The sequence below is a fragment of the Jaculus jaculus genome, chromosome 1 (genome assembly GCF_020740685.1).
Source record: "Jaculus jaculus isolate mJacJac1 chromosome 1, mJacJac1.mat.Y.cur, whole genome shotgun sequence".
Taxonomy (NCBI): Eukaryota; Metazoa; Chordata; class Mammalia; order Rodentia; family Dipodidae; genus Jaculus; species Jaculus jaculus.
The window spans coordinates 253,968,659-253,983,906 of record NC_059102.1 but is presented as its reverse complement, the minus strand read 5'-3'; the positions used below and the strand labels follow the sequence as shown (position 1 = coordinate 253,983,906).

At 32.9% G+C, this 15,248-nt stretch overlaps 1 protein-coding gene across 4 annotated transcripts in view; it reads right to left on the bottom strand.

Annotated features, from left to right (window-relative positions):
* Positions 1-15,248, bottom strand: part of Cdh8 (cadherin 8) — a 406,878-nt gene that overhangs the window by 61,851 nt on the left and 329,779 nt on the right. For all 4 annotated transcript variants that reach the window (XM_004663485.2, XM_012949876.2, XM_004663487.2 and 1 more), the window contains one exon: positions 9,055-9,172. In XM_004663485.2, coding sequence (XP_004663542.1) covers positions 9,055-9,172 — 118 coding nt within the window. The remainder of the gene's footprint in view (positions 1-9,054; positions 9,173-15,248) is intronic.

Below are 15,248 nucleotides of genomic sequence, written 5' to 3'. Positions count from 1 at the left end.
CAGCATGTCCAGAAGAATCCTATACAAACATACTTAGAAAATGAAGTTATAATGTTCTAGAAGAGGTCTCCTTTAATAATATTACTGAGTGCTTTAATATTAAGAGAATGTATCATGTAAGTTTTGATGTAAAGATTGCTTCAATATGCATGATTTATTTTGAGTATTGATAAACAAGTCATTTACTTGCATGTTGACTGCTACATAAATTTAAGGTACTGCCTTTGGTATTTATGCCTCATTCTTTCAGTTGTTTATTACATTAAGTTGATTTAACAAATTTAGATTATTTAGTTTATTATAGAATGTTAATAACCTCATCCAGATTTATATTAGTGATCCTAATATTCTGAATATTTCTTCTAATACATATTTTCATATTCAGTGAGGTAGAAAAGCCCTTATACATATATTATTCATTTGTCCATTTAGGATGAAAAGAAAGTGAAGTCCAGTGAGTGGGGGAGGGAGGATTAAATAACAATGTGGCCTTGAAAGAATGAGAACTGGTTGGAAAAAAGGAACAAAGGGAATTCAGAAAAAAATATGGTGGTGTTTGCACATTAAGCACAATGTTATCTAAACAAAACCCTCTAAGGCAAATAGGCTTAAAAGGATGAAGGATAATATATTTAGAAATAAAATTATTGAACTTTAGAAGGTAGGCTCTAAGGATGAAAGCAACGACAATGGATATCCCATCACCATCCAAAGATAATATTTACTATCTTCCTTTACAAAATGCATTAGCCAATGTTTTTGGCTTCTTTAAGAAGAGTGAATACACAGCAAATAGAATTTGAACCTAGTTTCATGACCAATAGTCATTGAATTTAATGTCCATGCTCCATGGTCCAAAGGATCTCAGTGAATATTATACACTGAGAATGAGCTAAAGGATTCCTTATCTGACAGGTAGGAAAGGTAACAATGTGGTCACAGGAAATTTGCTTGGCTGTAACATAAATTACAGTGGGATCTTTGGAGTGCTGTGATATGGAAAGGGCTTACTAACATGCTTTGACCCTGCAACTATGCACACATTTAAAGTATGCTTCAACATACTCCTTCAGAGCTCTACCATAATGGGAGCACTAGTATGAAGCTGAGGAAAAATTAACTGTCCATGACTATAGATCTATACCAACATTCTAACTAGGCAACTGCTACCTAAAAATGGTATTGAAGGAGTCAGTGACAGCCTTATTCTTTCATTATGTAAGACCATGTTTATGAATTGGGTATGGTCTAACAGGGAACTTTGTTTATGACTGTATAGAAGATACATTGTATGATCATTTCACTCTAAACCATAGTACCATGCCTACTCGCCTATGAACTTGTTTACTAGGTGAAAAAATCTATGCTAAACTACAGTTTCCTCTGAGAGTATTCAATTGGCATTCAATGAGTGAATCTTGGTCTAAAATTTTATACACACACACACACACACACACACACACACACACACACACATATATATATGCTTTGCAAAAGGGGAAAGTCAATAACTACTTTATTCACTGTTTTAGTTCCTATTCACAGGGCACTGCCTAGAATATGGAGGCCGCTAAATAAATATGTATCAAATGAATGAATGAGGGAATGAAAATATTATCTATTATTAATAACCTCAGAGGACATTGAAGAGACCTTCCCTGATTTATGTCTGCTTTAGAAGTTTTCATGAGGTACTGCAAAGTGAAGCAAAAATAACAAACTTCACAATGCTTGCTAACTTCCCAACTGCCCACTTTTTCTGCTTAGAGAAGAGGGACCTTTTCCTTGACTTATTATAAAGTTTTGGAGATTAGTTAGCTTGATAAGGGAGAAAGCATGGATTTTCCATTCCAGAAGGGAACAGAGATGGAGCTTAAGTCTAATTAGTTTGGCATGTTCAAGCCAAATAATGTAAAATAAGTATAACACATTGGAGAGATTGATATAAAATAAAGTTGACCTCCAATTTCACTACCTTGCTTTTTACTTTTCATATATTTGAAGTTTTATAATTAAGATCCAATTCCTTCATAAATCTCTAACACACACACACAAATACACAAATACACTGTGTTATCCTATTAGCTCTTAAATATCCTATTTGCCAATGTACACATAACTACAACTATTTACTCATGTCTTAGAAACCTATAATTCCTAAGCAGTCTTAATTTTTATTTCTAGCTCTATTATTAAAATGATAAATTAATTCAAATAACTGTGTTCTTACATAAATCCTGCTCTTTTCCTTTCTGATAGCCCTCTGCTTTACTCATGAAAAATATTCCCAGCTATGTTCAATCATTGACCCATTGGGTTAGAAATATATGTTAGTTTTGCCAAAATATTTTAATTCAAGTTCTTTGTCAATGTTATTTTCAACATGGGTTGTTATGAAAGCCATTCAAAAAGTTTATGAAATTATATAACAAAGAGTAGGAAATGTAAGCCAATATTTGTCATTTATTAAATATCTTCAATATGCCAGGTATTATGATTAGAATATTAATATTTCAGTTTTTCTTTATTTAAATTAATGTTTTGTCATTAAGACAACATAGGAGTAAATATACCTATGAGGTAACTGTTCAAGGTTATTCAATATCTGCAAGTTCTTATAGATCTTAATCAAGAGAGCTAGTATACAAACCCAGACATTCCTTAATATGATCCACAGACTCCACAGGGTCTCTTTCATCATTCATACTAATGACTGAAAGTCAGTTTAAAAAAATAAATAAATAAATTGCCCTGGTATACTATTGCAAAATTATTTCTCTGCCGTCTCTATCCATTTCTTTAATAAATTACAAAAACCTCAATAGTTGGTTTGCATTATTCAGGTTGCATCCCCAGACAGAATGTAACGTTTGCCGAATGTTGTGTCTACAAAATGCTCAGATTAATTCAAAATGCAAACTTCTGTGCTGAAAAGAGATAGAATGATTGTCGACTACATTTAGTTCCTTTTTAGAAAAGAAGAATTTGCATAGACTGACAGCTCATTTTGTTTCCACATTCAATTTTAATCTTAGGTTATGCTTGCCAAAGGACAGTTATGTTTATTGGATACTCACAAAATCACAAGACCTATTTCTGTACTTGGAAATTGATGATCAATCAGTAAACAGCATTATTCTTTAATGACACAAACAGGAAAGTGTTACAAATAAGGCTGGCTACATGAAAAAAAATGCTCTCTGTAAGTCACTACACTTCTGCTGATGTTCAACTGATCCCTTAATTTTTCCTTATAAGGGTGTGGAACAAAAGTCTCAGAGAACTGTACTCTTAAAATGGAAGGTTTTAGACCCTCAGATATCTCTAACATAACACATAAATTTAGGTGAACCATATACATGCCAATTTACTTTCCTGTATTTTTATTCTCTTTCTCAAATATCTTCATAAGTAGAATGCTCTGAAAGGACAGTAAATTATTGGTAGGAACTTGACAGAAGTGTTCTGATGGAACCTACAACTTCGAATAACATTTTCACCACCATACACATAACTATATGCTATGTGTCTAACTATTCCAATAGTCCTCAATCACAAGACTAAATTGTTTCCCATAACAGATAGTGAAATTTAAAAAAAAAAAAAAAAAAAAGAGAGAGAAACATACTAATAGCACTGTTCTATCTGACTAGAGTGATAATTTTTGGATTTTCAATATTTGCAAAGACAATTATTTTATGAAGGCACCTATCCATATGAATTTTAAAGGGAAAGAAATGAAAATATGGAAGCTAAATCTTAACAAGATAATCTCTTCATGCAGTCATATACAAATGTAGAAATGTAGCATTTAGAGGTACAGATGAGATATCACTCTTTTTTTTTTCGCTTACACATGGCCCTTCATTACAATTTTTCTGACTAACTAAAACATAAGTGTGTTTTCATCAATGACATAGTTCTGGGAGAATAATCATTAAATTATGAGTAACTAAAGCTTACATATTAGAGGAATCATTTAATTTCCTGTTTGATGAAAATTGAGAACCTTGTTATGATTCTCCATTGTAGAGTAGTATCATGCCCAGTGTGAGTACTGGAAGAAACCTGGAGATTAGATCTCTTCAACATTGTGTACTGTGCTGTGAGAAATGACACTACTTGAGAACAATGGATTGTTTCACCATATCGGAAATACACTTATACTGGTATTTTTTTTTTCTTTGCAGCTGAATGATCAGTTCTCTAACAAAGGCCACTCAAGGAAAGAGCCAATATTTAGAAATGCCTTTTAGTTTTTATTATTATTATTATTATTATTATTATTATTATTATTATTATTATTTGAGAGAGAAAGAATGAGAGAGAAAAAAAATGGGCATGACAGGACCTCTAGCCACTGCAAATGAACTCCAGATGCATGTGCCTATTTGCGTATCTGGCTTAAATGGCTACTGGGTGATCCAAACTTGATCCTTATGCTCCTCAGGCAAGCATCTTAATCTCTAAGCCCTCTCTGAAGCTCCTAGAAATGTCTTTCCTTATTTGCAAAGTAGCCTAGAGTAATGGAAGAAATTAAGGATTTCTAAATTAGTCAGGGAAGAGGACAGTCACCTAGCTTATCTAGTCTGTGTACATAATTAAGAAGGCCTTAGAGATACAATTCAACCTAGATAAGTATAGTTAGTTTAACTAGGAAAAGAGAGGAATCTGTCTATCTTATCTATATCCTCAATACAATAGAAGGTTTCTTATGATTCAGTGAAAGAGAAGCCCGTTTAGTTCTGGCTTGCTGACACAGAAGTGAAATCATGAACATCTACTTCTGGTCTCAAGCAGAGGATATGCATTCTGGGACAACAGGAGTCTGAGACAAGCTGATAATAGTCAAAAACTTTAAAGAACAGGCTTATTGTGTCTGTGCAAAGTGCCTCCTCCCACCGCCCCCATCCCCCCTAAAAAAACCAGTTATCTCCACTTGGTATGTTTGAACTGAAAGTAGTTCTAGCAAGCTGAACACAGGCACACTTTTGTGTGTAGAACTCTGAGTCTCACTTTGGAAAGAAAGCAAAGAAAAAGTGGGGAAAAGGTCCTCAGATTTAAACAAGGTCTAGGAATTCTGCAATTATCTTCATGGTTTATGAATATTTTCATTGTCCTGCTTTCTTCTCCTTGTTTTTGTCTTAATCATTTTCTATTGTAATAACCTTTTGACTATAAAATATTATTACATAAGCTGATTGATTACAATGTATTTTCCTGTGGATCATTGTCTTGAGTGATGATAGTCACTTGAAAATTATTGATTGTTGCAGTCAGGTTCACATTGCTGGCAGAAATCATCCAGCCAAGAGCAACTCGCAGGAAAAGAAAAAATAAAAATAAAAAACAGGTTTGTTTTGGCTTCCAGACTTGAGGAGGAAGCTCCATGATGGCAGGGAAAATGATGGTATCACCAGAGGGTGGACATCACTCCCTGGCCAACATCAGGTGGAAAATAGGAACAGGAGAGTGTGCCAAACACTGGCATAGGGAAAGTGGCTATATACCCATAAGCCTGCCCCCTACACTGCAATACCTCTGGGAGGTTTTAATTTCCAATTGTCATCAGTCTTACTAATACTAACTAGAAGGTATTCCAAAAAAGCAAATAATTTCCATTTGTTATTATGGTTTTGTTTTAGTTTTTCTTAGGCATAACCATTTTATAACAATATCCCAGTTCACACTGCTTCACGTTTTTCTTCACATCTCTGTATACATCATTTTAAGATTTCAATTTAAACCATGATGGCTCCCAATTCACTAGACAGTGCTATGGCAACATTAATGCATTTTTTTTTAACCTACTATGTATAGGATGGACAAGAGCAGGTTTCTGCAGACCTCAAATTTCCTGCAAGCAAGATATTTCAGTATCTTAAAAAGGTCAATTTATCTTGTCTGTCTGCTTATATTGAATTGTTGGTTATTTTCCCTTTCCACAAGTAGAATAGAAGCTATCCTGAAATGTGGTCAGTAAAACTTCTTGTTTTTAAATTTATCCAAATAGATGCGAAGAACCAATGTTTGGCTAAATAATTAAAAAATCCAAGGTTGTATGAGTTTTATATGAGGTTTTGATTATATGAGGTACATAAATATGATAGAAATGGCTCCTGACATATACATATAGTTTTTTTTTCTTTTTAAAGGCTTACTTTTGATTAATGTAGAAATATTTACCATATGCTTTGAAGAAAAACTATTTTTGAAATAATTCAGCTGTGTAGGCTACAAAGATAGCTTATCCCTGCCTCTCTCTCTCTCTCTCTCTTTCTTTCTTTCTTTTTTTTTTTTTTGTCTTTGTTTATAAGTTAGTGTGGCCAAAATTTTACAGGATCAATCTGTTTTAAAAATCACAGTAAGTTTGAGTTGAAAGGCAAAGTTTCAACATCCTCAGAAAGTAATGACAAATTCTAAAACTTTGTCCCTGAAGATCAAAAAGTCGGAGAGTTATCCATTTATTAATTATGGATTTGAATACATCATCCATATCAAAATTTTAAGGTCTTTCTTAAAGACTGGAACTTGTAACTAGTAATGATCTTGTCTGAGAAACACCAACTTGTAAACATTTTAAAGCTTATCTTAAGAAAATAAATGGTTTTGGCTATAACTATACTATGTGATTTTGTCTTATCATGTTTCCAACATGAAAGTAATAACATGGTTCTAAAGTAGATAATGTATAGTATTCTGATTTTTAAGGGTGTTTTTGTTTCTCATCATTACCATTGAAAAAGTTCTCTATCATCATTCTATCATCTATCTATATTTTTAACACAATGATGTCGCTTCTATCTATTCTAACATCTTAATATTGACAAACTGTTTGCACTGCTTTAATTATTTCAGCATGATAAAACGACACCTTATTTTCATCTCTTTCATAATAACTATGTACCCAGCAAAATGCTCTACAGAACAAAACCCATGAATTTCTGAGGTAAGTAAAGAGAATTTCTGTATAAACTCTGCATACATAGTCCAAATGTGTGCAAGGTCATGATTTATTCTATGAGGAGATGTTGAATATTTGTAACCTAAATCCACAATCACAGTGAACATACATCTTGCTCTCTACAAGACGGTCCTGGTTTACGGTGCTTTCCAGACATAAATATGAGCAGCGCCTCCTTTCACTTTCACAAAATGCCCATGCTGGAATAATAAGTTTATACTCACTCTAGGCCAAATAAATTAATATACAATTTAAAATGGACAATCACAATATATAAAATACCCTTCTATCCTAATTCATTATGCAATACCTGGATTTTTTAACCTATTAGATAGATCATATTGAAACATTTATTTTCTAGAAATATAATAAAGCAGATAGTTCATATAACTTTTAATACTCTAATGCAGGATTTATTGAGATGTGTTATTCTTATACATTTTCCTTCCTACTGATTCCAAAATTAGTGAAAACACTTGTAATTCAATTGCTGTTGGATGAAGTATGATTGTTAGAAATATTAAATGATCTTAAATATAGGTAAAATGACATTACTCATAGGTATCCAGGAACATTGTCTCACTCATCCAACAGCAATTTATATATCTTCCTAGACCCCAACTATAAAAATGAACATATATTGTGATATTATAGGATTGAAATGAAACTGAATATGTGCAATGGGAAAACATTTGCACATAGAGAATTTGTAAATGTAGTACATTATAGATGCAAAATAATCTACTTAAAGAATAGCTTATAATCCAAAATAAGCATAGTTCTTATATATCCAGCAAATAAACAGGTTTTGTGGTTTCTGAAGGCACATTTTCTTAAACATATGCATATAATTTCCATAAAACCTAAATTCTAACAGTCTTGATAGAGGAATACATATGATGTTATTGGGTTAGGGCTTATGATTGGGATGACTAGCAAGCGAGCACTCCACTTTTAAGCAAAGAAAACATGCTTTTTTGCTTTAATATTTATCATTTTGGAAGCAAGTAGTGAGTAATGACTGTATAATAACCTTTTCATTTCCCTTCATATGATGCCTCTACTTTTATGAGATCATTCCCAAAGAGCCAAGGAGCATTGTGTAAAAAGGTGAAGCCACAGTATATTCCATTCTCATGATACATAAAATGCTAATTCATTTCATAAGGAATTTCTCAGAATTTGCTACTTCCTTTAAAAAGATATACAAAATAATCTGAACACTTTTCATGAACCAAAGTTGACTACCCTATTTGATGATGGCATTTATAGAGGATATTTAGAAAGCAAACCGATTCCTTTATGAAAATTAGAAGTCAGCCTGAGAGAATACTCACAAATTTCTTAATCATTTTAATAAATCTGTAAGACTAATACAGCAAAACAGAAATAAAGTAAAAAAAAAAAATCACCTCATTATGTGGCAGCTTAGGAAATAATATATACAAGAAATAAGTTTTTATTAATGACTAAATACCTTCATAGATGGTAGACCACAGTTAAAGAGAATGGTTAGTTAAATGGGTTCTTTAGAAATAATAAAATATATTAAGCATTCTGTGTGAGAGTTTTAATAAAATCAGTTTATATTAGCTCCCAAAATATATTTACAAGAAATGTCCTTCAAGAAGTGTTTTGTTATCTAATAGCTGTTAGTAAAGTAGGTACAGGCTTAAAGCAAACATACCTAATGTGTACCCACAAACCAGGCAAAATTACACTTTCCCTAAAGACTTGTAAACAAGCAATTAAAACTTAACAACTCCAAAGTGCAAGCTATTTCCTACTTGGGCATATATCTCAGTATCTCACTGTTTCTGGATGCTTTCAAGGGGGTTCAAGGTTTTCTTCTCATTTTAAAAAGTACAGTGATTGAGGTATTCCCTGGGGTGAAATTAGTTTTCACGTAAAATATCCTTATCTATTGTTTCATTACTGAAAGGAGAAGTGATGTAATTTGCTTTGCCACAAGACAGATAAACTGAATTTCAGCACGTTGGGATTTAACAAAAATTATTTGTATCATATTTTTAGTTATGCTTTTCCAGTTTCTATTCCACACTATTTCAGAAGGCAAATGATATGTTTACCTTCATTTTTCTTGATGGTGAAATTTGGATTGTTGACCATCTCTGGAAGAAGACTGTATAAGAAGTAATGTCCACTTTTGGGATCATCTCTATCCATGGCGCTTACTGTTTGAATGACCTGTAACATAAAACTGGCATCAGCATTTCTGATCACATCAGAGCGCTCCCACTGCTTTTCAAACCTTAGTGGTCTGATGTTTTGGCCCAAAGGCCCTTTTTCAGCTTCCTAAATTGTCTGGGATGGTTTGTGCCAAGAATAAGGACCAAAATCCATCACTTTAAAAGCTCATCTGTGATAAGTTGATGAAAATGAAGAGCATTACCTTTGTGTCCATTTGGTCTCTGTGGCTTGAAAAGCAAAGTTAAGTGTATTTGAAAATTCCACTGGGTAATTACAGGTTTCTTTCCAATTTGAGTATTTACGGGCATCTAGAATGAGATTTGGAACTGGTACAGTGATTGCTGTGTGGCTCTTGGGAGGCTTATGGAGATAAGAATGAAATCTTGAATCTTCTCTCACTCCATTCCTCAGGTGACAAGTGCTTGCCAAACAGAGCATTCCTCAGCACAAACATCCCGGCAACAATCCTTTCTGACTGGTTGCATCTGTTCCTTCCCCAAAATGAATACTGTTTTTAAAGCTAGTGTATAACATATACAAACAATGCTTTGGAGTGTATCCTGAATTGAATAAATTATAGGTATTAGAAGAATTACCACTGTGCAGAGAACACACACATGGAATCATCCAGTGAATGTGCTAGTTTAACTGGTAAAGTGATGCTAACTTAATACTAAGTTGTTTCCTAGAATGTCAGAAAGTTATCTTAATTCTTATTTTTAATTCTATGTTTTTTGGTACTTTGATGTGAAGCACTGGGCAAAAGCTTATACAGTAAAAATTATTTATTATTATTTTTTCCTATTGCAAATAACTACACCACCATTTCAACAAATATGTGGATGAAACATGTCATCCAGAGGATAGTAGATTTTATATAAAAACTAAGACTGGAAGGGGCTCAGGGTTATGGAATTGTGATCATATAACGATGCTGCTGAGCATGTTATGAGCATGTATGTCCATTTGAACACTAATGTCCCCTCAGGTTTGCAAATATCATTAAAGGGTTGACATTCTCTTAAAAATCTATGAATTAAAACCATAATCTTTGAGATTTTCATATTTGGGTATCTGCATTGTAACAAGCAAACTGTTTACATTTGGCAATGTTCTAAAGTTAAGAATAAAATAGTTATCATACCCTCTAGTTTACAAGTTTTAAAATAAAATAAATACATTCTTAGTATTTGAGCATTGTTAGGAACTTTGTCCACTTATGTTTTAGAATTAGTGAGAGAAGGAATGCCACACTATTCACAAGGAAACTCTCAGTACCATTAACTTTCTAGTATGAGCATCTAGTTCAATGATAGCCCCTCTCTCATTTATCCAGTTGTGTCTCCACTATTTATTTCCAAGCACAACTTTTGGAGATATAACTCATGAAGAATGTTGGTGCATATGACATGAAGTGCTAACATGGTTTTTTTGTTTATTTGGTTTGCTTTTCAAGGTAAGGTCTCACCTTAGCTCAGGTTGTCCTGGGTTTCACTATGTAGTCTCAGTCTCTTAAGACTATTAAACTCTTAAGTCTCTTGAACTCATGGCAATCCTCCTACCTCTGCCTCACGAGTGCTGGTATTAAAGGCATGTGCCAGCATGCCCAGCAGGACTGAAATGTTTTGATAACCAGAAGTGGAAAATAATTTATTTCTGTGGCATACTACCACTTACAGTATTTAGAGTTAGTCATCATTGAAAAGGATTGCATACTGATGAAGGTTTACAGGGACTTATTTGATTAATGCAGTCACTATAATTAAAACAATGCATGCACTAATGTATCTTACCTTAGTAAAAACATAACACTAACTGTCACACGAAATCTCAAAAAAAAAAATGTTCTGAGCATAGCTATGGAATTAAACTTTATTGTTTCCTCACAAGTTCTCTCAGACAGGACTCACTAAACAGAATTTCTTGAACGTTAGTCTAAAGCTACTGAGCCAGAAAATCTTGGTATAGGGCATAACAATTTGTAAGTTCCACTTTTGTGTGATTCTGGTGCATTTGCAAGGGAAATAATCACTATTTTCATACCAAAACCAAAAATTGGGGGTCCCCAGTTCTTCATTAGCTAGGAGGGTTTTTATTTTCAAACTTAAGCCACTCTAAGTTAAGTGCATGAGGAGAAAATGGTGAACATTTGTTCATATTATAAATATCCCATATACTGGCTATGGTTAAGGTTTTGTGTTAAACCATGTTTGATACTTCAATTTATTTAATGCAGATTACTATTGCCTGGGCATTTTATGCAAATTTAGATTATTGGTAGATCATTTGAAGGACTTTGTGCTATTAAAATGCATTATGATAACCATATTATGAAGTCTGAAATTTTCATCAATACAATAGCATCTTAATACACTTAGTTTAAACAGTGGGAAAAAAGAACAGCATATTTATTCAAGGAAGTGCAGGTCCAGACAGGCATATTATATACATAAAGGAGAAGATGCTGAATGGAAATCACATCTAGTTCCTATGACCTCTGCTGATTTTTAAAATAACTTATTAACTCTTTCGTGGAAATAATACAAGTATTGCTACAGATGTTATAAAACTTTAAGAATATGCATCTATTTTTTAATAAATTAATTATTTTTTTATTTGAGAGAGAGAATGAGCACACCAGGGCCTTCAGCTCTTGCAAATCAACTTTAGACTCATGTGTCCCCTTGTGCACATGTTCAACACTGGGTGCTTCTGTCACTGTGCTCCTGGCTCAAGTGGGACCTAGAGATTTAAACATGAGTTCTTAGGCTTTGCAGACCAACACCCTGAACAGTAAGCCATCTCTCCAGCCCTATTTTTTATTTAAATATCTCTATTTATACCTGAAAAGTAGGGCACAGCTGAAACATATAATGCTTAACAATTTGTTGTAGAATGTACTCAATTTTCATGGAGGCAGGAAGTAATACATTTACCTCAATAATAATGAAACCAAGACTATCTGAGCTATAAGTATGAGGATGTAAATTTTTTTATTTGAATTTTAATGAGTGCAGACTATTTTCTATATGTTGAAAATAATAATATGAAATGAAATCCCTTTTACAGGAAGCCAAAGAATTGTGAAAGTGCATTATACTATAATTCTGACTCTCCAAAACACATTGATCACAGTTAATTCATAATTCCAAATTTACATGAAATTATTTTGTTTTTAAATTTTATTTTTCAAAATTGTATATAAGCCCAAGTAATATTAATACATATTAGTGCACATTAATGGTAAGCAGCCAGTTAACAAAACATTCATGATGATTTGATTTGGCAACAAGTTTTACAGGATTATGGAATATTTTAAAACAAAATCCATAAATTTTTATACATATTTTTCATTAAGTTGTACTTATGTTATAGACATGATAATTTGTGAGATTTTCCCTCTCTCTGTTCTTACCATAACAGCTGGTACAGGTCAACAAATTTAATAAGAATTGACTACATAATATAATGGGGAAATAAGTAAATGAGGGCAAGAATATTTTACATCATCATTATACTTTAAGAGTTAAACCTTAGTGGACTTACCAGTACGTGAGAAACATTGTTTATCATTTTCTCAGCCAGAAGATACCATATTAGAGACTCCCTACATCCCCTTTCTAGTGTGCTTGTTTTTTCCAATACTTGTTCACTCATCACACTTTCGCTGCATGCATTTCAGTCAAACTGAACTCAGACCTTCAGCACTTTGAAGAATGGGTAAGGATGATGAGGCTTCTATCGTCATTGCTTAAATTCTTGGTTTCCACTGGATTAGATAGCTAAGATCCCCTATCAATTCTGACTAATAAAATTCCTAACCTATTAACATTTAAGTCAGAGTTCTCTCATTATAAACATTTGAGAAAAAGGCTAATGTGTTTCAGCTTTACTTCAGTATATATAGTCTTCAGGCAGATTGTGCATGTAGCATATAGGTATGGCAGAGGAGACAAGGTTATAAGACTCTTTTAAACACTAAGTGAGATCTTTAGTTCTCTGGGTGCACATATGATATTCATGGCTTCATAAACCCACTTTGTAATATCCAACACCTTCCTCCATATTTGTTTGGGAGACTAGTATAGAGTGAGAAAAATTTCCTGAATGATATGACTGTATAAGTTTGAAGTTCTTTATATTTTTGTTTCATATATTCTTTGATTGATTCTTAACACCTCACGTTTGGTATATCCATAAGACTATTAATAACCAGAAACATTCCATTTATTCTGAAGCTTTATAAATCTTTCAATGGTTATAAACATGAACTCAAAAGCCAGAATGAATCCTATAGCTCATAGTGAAAATGTAACATATTATACTTAGGATCCATCAATCACTAAATCTATCTTTATGATGAGGGAATTTTGAAAGATTTTTATAATAATCAATGTGAAAAAATGCTGGATAACATACTATCCTGTTGAAAATTCACATTTCACTATAAATGCAGGGGAAACTTACAGATAAACAAACCAAACTTTGAGATATTTCTGAAGTTTTGTGTTCCAATATCATTCAGAAACACACATACATTCTCTGTTTCTTTCTCTCTCTCTCACTCCACACTGCAGATTAATACAGTATAACACGTTTTTCTCATTACTTCAGTAGTATAAACACTATTCCCTAATAATAATGAGTTCTGATGATCTAGAAGGTTTTCAACCTCTTTGTGAAGGTGCTCCATCTACATAGCTTAGTAATTATAACATTGTTTGACTAGATTTCACTGCCTCCCATCCTAAATTCACATTCAGTAACTCATAGGTTTAGAAAAAAAAAACATAGGTAAAGCTATTATATATTAAGAATTTAAACCAACATTTATACCATCTTCTCTGTGACTCATCTGTATCAATTAGATTAACTGGAAAATAAAATCTGCAGAATGTGTAATCACAGGTGGGAACCCAGCCAGTCCTTAGAGGCCACACACAGAGACTTCTTAATAGATGTATATAGTATGTGTTCTTGTGGGTAGTTCCAATGACTTTGAAACAAAAACTTGTTCCACAAATTCATGTGGATATGAAAAGGGTGAAGTCTGGATCCTCCACTTCCCCCCTGACAAATAAAACACTTGTATGTGATTTGAAGACTTGTCTCTACAAAAGACCATAAATGATTCTGTTACATTGCTATAAAAGTATTACCATTCATATTAATGATGCCCTGTAGTAGCATCAATAGTATGAGTCAAAATTTATAACAATTCAACCAGCTCAAAAATAATAAAAAAATATAATAAGAAAACACAACAAATAAAATATAGGTAAGGGATCTTTCCTTTTAGACTTTGACACCAGTGGAAATACATACAGGTTGACTACACATTCCTTAAAATGCTTGGAACCAGAATCATAAATTTCAATTTTTTTTCAAATTTTGAAAATTTACATATATATATATATGTATAATGAAGTATCTTAAATCTAAGACACATATCTATACATAAAGTTCATTGTTTTATTTGATTTAATTATTTTTGTATATACAGTCTGAAGGTAATTTTGTTAAATATTAAAGTGTACCTGTTTGTTAATGTATGTTTTGCGGGACTTGTGGCTGTTGCTTTGTTTGTAGTGCTGAGAATTTCTACCTTCTGTAGCTCTGAGCTGTTATCCAGTGTTAGCTTGTATGCTTGTTGTGACCTAGCATCTGAGGTCAAATGTGAAGTCCACTCATGGCATCATACTGAAACTCAAAGACTGATACATTTTGGAGCAGCATGCCTCTTGAATTTTCAGATTGGAGTTGTCCAACCTATGATTTATTAATTAATTGTACTGTATAATCTGCAGCTGATATAGTACTCAGCCACAGGCAATTCCAAGTCTTCAATAAACCAGTGTTTTCTCCCTGCATGGCCATGGCAGGTGTCAAGTTTTCTTTTGTGCCTAGACCTTTCTCATCCTTTCCTCTTTGTCTTAAAATAACTCTTCCTTGTATTTTCTTTCTTCTCCTCTCTCTAAGTTATAGGTTTATTTTAAACCAATCTTCAAAATTTAAAATTATATCATTTACATATGGCACTGTTTAAATGCTCTCATTAATCTACATGAACACA